General features: G+C 57.5%; 1 protein-coding gene across 1 annotated transcript in view; it reads left to right on the top strand.

Moving 5' to 3' along the window:
* TCF3 (transcription factor 3) overlaps window positions 1-3860 on the top strand; it is a 28515-nt gene that overhangs the window by 21262 nt on the left and 3393 nt on the right. Inside the window, exons 15-17 of the mRNA XM_045300039.1 lie at window positions 97-220; window positions 2951-2955; window positions 3616-3689. Of these exons, the coding sequence (XP_045155974.1) occupies window positions 97-220; window positions 2951-2955; window positions 3616-3689 (203 nt within the window). The remainder of the gene's footprint in view (window positions 1-96; window positions 221-2950; window positions 2956-3615; window positions 3690-3860) is intronic.

Genomic DNA, 3860 nt, shown 5'->3' on the forward strand with positions numbered 1-3860 from the left:
TGGTGAGCACCGGATGGCGGGGTGGGGTGGGGTCGTGGGGTCGGGCATGGGGCAGACTCAGGAAGCCCCCCAGTGCTGACGCGTGCGCCCCCCCAGGTTGGAGGCAGCCACTCTGAGGACGGCCTCGCGGGCAGCGCTGGGCTGCTGCACAACCACGTGGGCCTCCCCAGCCAGCCTGGAGCTCTCCCGGACCTCTCTCGGCCGCCCGACTCCTATAGCGGTAAGTGCTTGCGCCGCGGGGGGTTCTCGGGGCTGTGGGGGCGGGCTCAGTGGGCATCACCAGGTGCATGGGGTTTGCTGTCCAGAGGAGGAGCCAGAAGGGAACTCGGCTAGAGGGTCCCTAAAAGAAGGAGTGGTGACATGTTGGGTGAGAGGTCAGGGGCAGGGCTGGGTCTAGTCTGGGTGAGGGTTAGGGGTGACATTAGGGTCAGGGCTGGGTGAGGGTTAGGGGAGACATTAGGGTTGGGTCTGGGTGAGGGTTAGGGGTGACATTAGGGTGAGGACTGGGTGAAGTTTAGGTGAGGGTTAGGGGAGACATTAGGATCGGTGATGGATGGGGGTTAGGGGTTAGCTCCTGGGCCCCCTGCTCCACCTGCCCCACGGTCGGCGCCCATTGCTCTGAAGAGCCCTTCATCACATGTGGAGTAACCAGGTGCCGTGCCTGAGGCCTGAGCACCACCCCACGGTGCAGGTCTGCCTGCGAGTGCCCACATACCGCTGCGGGGCTCCTGTGACACACACACACCACTACCCCCAGTCGCCCCCTGCCCTGTAGTTCTTGTGGGTTCTCTCCGAGGCCAGCACATATCAGCAGCACCAGGACAGCAGCCAGTCACACGGCTCAGGCCAGAGAGAGCCTCTCGCCCCTGCCCTTCCCTCAGCGTACTGGGTCGCCCGCCGGTCACCCAGTGCCATGCGTGGCTATCCCATGTGCCATAGTGGCAGGTTGCACGGTCTCTCTCCCTCAGAGCCACCGCGGGCGTTCAGACCTTGGAGCCAATGGTGGGGGTGTGGGGAGCTGGCTTCCTGCTGCCTTCGTGCCACCTGAGACCGCTGGTGGCCAAAGTTGGGTCTTCCCGTGTGGACGCACCTGCTTGTGCCGCTTCACCGTTGTCATGCGGAGCCCTCGGTGACAAATAGGCCAGTCAGTCTTTTCACCGACTGAGTGACGTCACCAAAGTCAAAACTCCAGCCCACTGCCCTCCACTCGCTTCCAGCCCATAGTGACTCTCTGTAAGGCTTTGACTCGCTTGGGATACAGACAGTTCCATCTTAACTTTCTCCTGAGGACAGGCTGGTGGGTTTCAACTGGTCCACTTGTCCCACGCCACCAGAGCATTTAAGGTGGTTGGACTGGGGGCGGCCCTTTCTGCCTCCCGGGATAATACGCCGTTGTTACGTAGAGTGGTTGTGCTGTCGGGCCACCCAGGAGCAGTGTTCTACGTGTGCAGCCTCTCTGGCTGCCCGCCTGATGGTGTGAGGTGAAGTGGACTGTGGAGCTCTTTCTCCTCTTACTGGTCTGCAGTCCGTGTTCGTGGAGTCCTGGTGGCCTTCTGGACATGCATCGGCTGCAGTTAGCAGGGTCGTTGGTTCCAAACCCAGTTGCTCTGCGGGGGAAACGACTGGGCCTTCTCCAGAAAGCGTTGTTGCGAGGTGCCATCGAGCTGCCTCCAGCCCAGGGCGACCGCACACAACACTGCCTGGTCCCGCACCATCCTCACACTGGTGCCTGTGCCCGAGCCGTTGGTGCAGCCACCATGTCCACCCATCTCGTCAAGGGCCTTCCTCTTTCCCACCGCCCTTGCAGCTTATCGGACAGGATGACCTTCTCCAGGGTCTGGTCTCTCCTGACAGCATGTCCGAAGTGTGTAAGGTGAACTCTTGCCGTCCCTGCCTCCAAGGAGCACTCTGCCCGGACGTCTTCAAGACAGATCCATTTGTCCTGTGGGCCTTTCCATCTTCTCCAGCCCCACAGCTCAAATGCATCCCTTCTTCCGTGGTCTTCCTTACGCAGTGTCCAACTGTCCCGTGCGTAGGAGGCCATGGAGAACGCCATGGCTGGGGTCAGGCGCACCGCAGTCCTCAAAGTAACACCCTTGCTCTTCAACACTCTGAAGAGCTCTTGTGCAGCACACGGACCAAGTGCAATGCCTCTTTGGATCTCTTGACTGCTGCTTCCATGAGCACTGATTGTGGATCCCAATAAGGAAGTCCTTGACAACGCCAACCTTTCCTCCATTTATCATGATGTGATCTGTTGGTCCAGTTGTGAGGATTTCCGTCTTCTTAACGCTGAGTTGTAGCCCACCCTGCAAGCTGAAAGTTGACCTTCATCTACAAGTGCTTCGAGTCCTCCTTGCTTTCAGCAAGCAAGGATTGTATCTTCTGCAAATCACGGGTTGTCAATAAACCTTCCTCCAGCCCTGCTGCCACTCTCTCCATAGCATCCAGCCCATGTGCTGATTTTCTCAGCGTGCAGCTGCAACGAGGACGGTGCGAGGTCACGACCCGAATGCACACCCTCCTTGATTCCCAGTCACGCCGGACCCCTTGTTTTGGTCCACAATGAAGTGTTCTGGAATTCCGTTCTCCTCAAGGTCATCCACAGGTGGTCCACACAGTCAAACCCCTTTGCATAGACAATGAAACACAAGTCAACATCTTTCTGGTGGTCTCTGCGCTGAGCCACGGTCCATCTGGCACCAGCAATGATACCCCTCGTTCCGCGTCCCCTTCTGAATCCAGCCTGAACTTTGGGCAGCCCCCGTCAATGTACTGCTGCGACCGTTGTTGGATGATCTTCAGCAAAATTCTACTTGTGTGTGATATCGATGGGTTTTGTTCTATAGTTTGAGCATTCTGATGGGTCTCCGTTCTCTGGAATGGGTACAAATAATAGCTCTCTTCCTGTCAGTGGGCCAGGTAGCCAGCTGTCTACCCCGTTTCCTAGCACAGGTGAGCAGATGCTCCCAGTGCTGCTTCCGCGTCTCTGAAACAGGTCAGTGCCTGGAGCCGTGTTTTTGACGAATGCATTCAGTGCGTTCCTCTCAGCCCCGTGGCCCTTGCTCATAGGCTACCTCCTGAAGTGGTGGGATGTCACCTACTTCTTGTAGGTCCAGCGACTCTGTGTATTCTTCCATCTTCTCTAGATGCTTCTTGCATCGTGCAGGTTTTTGGCCTATAGAATCTTTCAAAATTGCAGTTGAAAACTTGATTTTTTTTTCTCGGATATGCTGAGTGTGGCCTACGTAGCCGTTTGGTTTTCTGATTCTAGGCCCTCCCTCACACGCATAGTGCTAACACTTGGGTGTGGCTTCTCAAGCTGCCTGTTGAAATGTTGAATTCAGCTCCATGAAGAGTTCGAGTCTTGAAAATTCACAGGGGCAGTTCTGCCCTGCCCTGTCGGGCCACTGTGGGTTGGCATCCACTGACTTGCTGGCAATGAGTTTGGTCTTAAGGTTGGTTTACTTTGGGTTCCATCCGCATCTCCTCTGGGAACTGATGCCCAGGCCTTCCTGCCGAGCAGTCTGAGTGCCAGCTCTCTGTCAGCAGCCGGCACTTCCTGTTGGACTACCAGGGCTCCCTAAGCATCCCCAGACCACCTGCTGCCCACAGGATGCCAGCACACAGGCACCCTGTGGGGCCGAGTCTCTGCTCTTCACGGAGCAGGCCGACCGCTGTGCCATCCTGTGAAGTCCCTGGTGGTCTTAGCAGCCCAGTGCCAATACACAGTGCCACCAGGCCTCTTCCTCCAGTCCTGACACCCCACTCCCGCCCGCCCCCCAAGTTCCAAGCTTTATAACAAATGCAGTCCCGTGGGCACGCTAGTACCCTGGATACGGACACGGGGCTGCTGCCAG

Source organism: Echinops telfairi, unplaced genomic scaffold, assembly GCF_000313985.2.
Source record: "Echinops telfairi isolate 266 unplaced genomic scaffold, ASM31398v2 ScPeMD7_7459;HRSCAF=8497, whole genome shotgun sequence".
In the NCBI taxonomy this organism is placed as follows: Eukaryota; Metazoa; Chordata; class Mammalia; order Afrosoricida; family Tenrecidae; genus Echinops; species Echinops telfairi.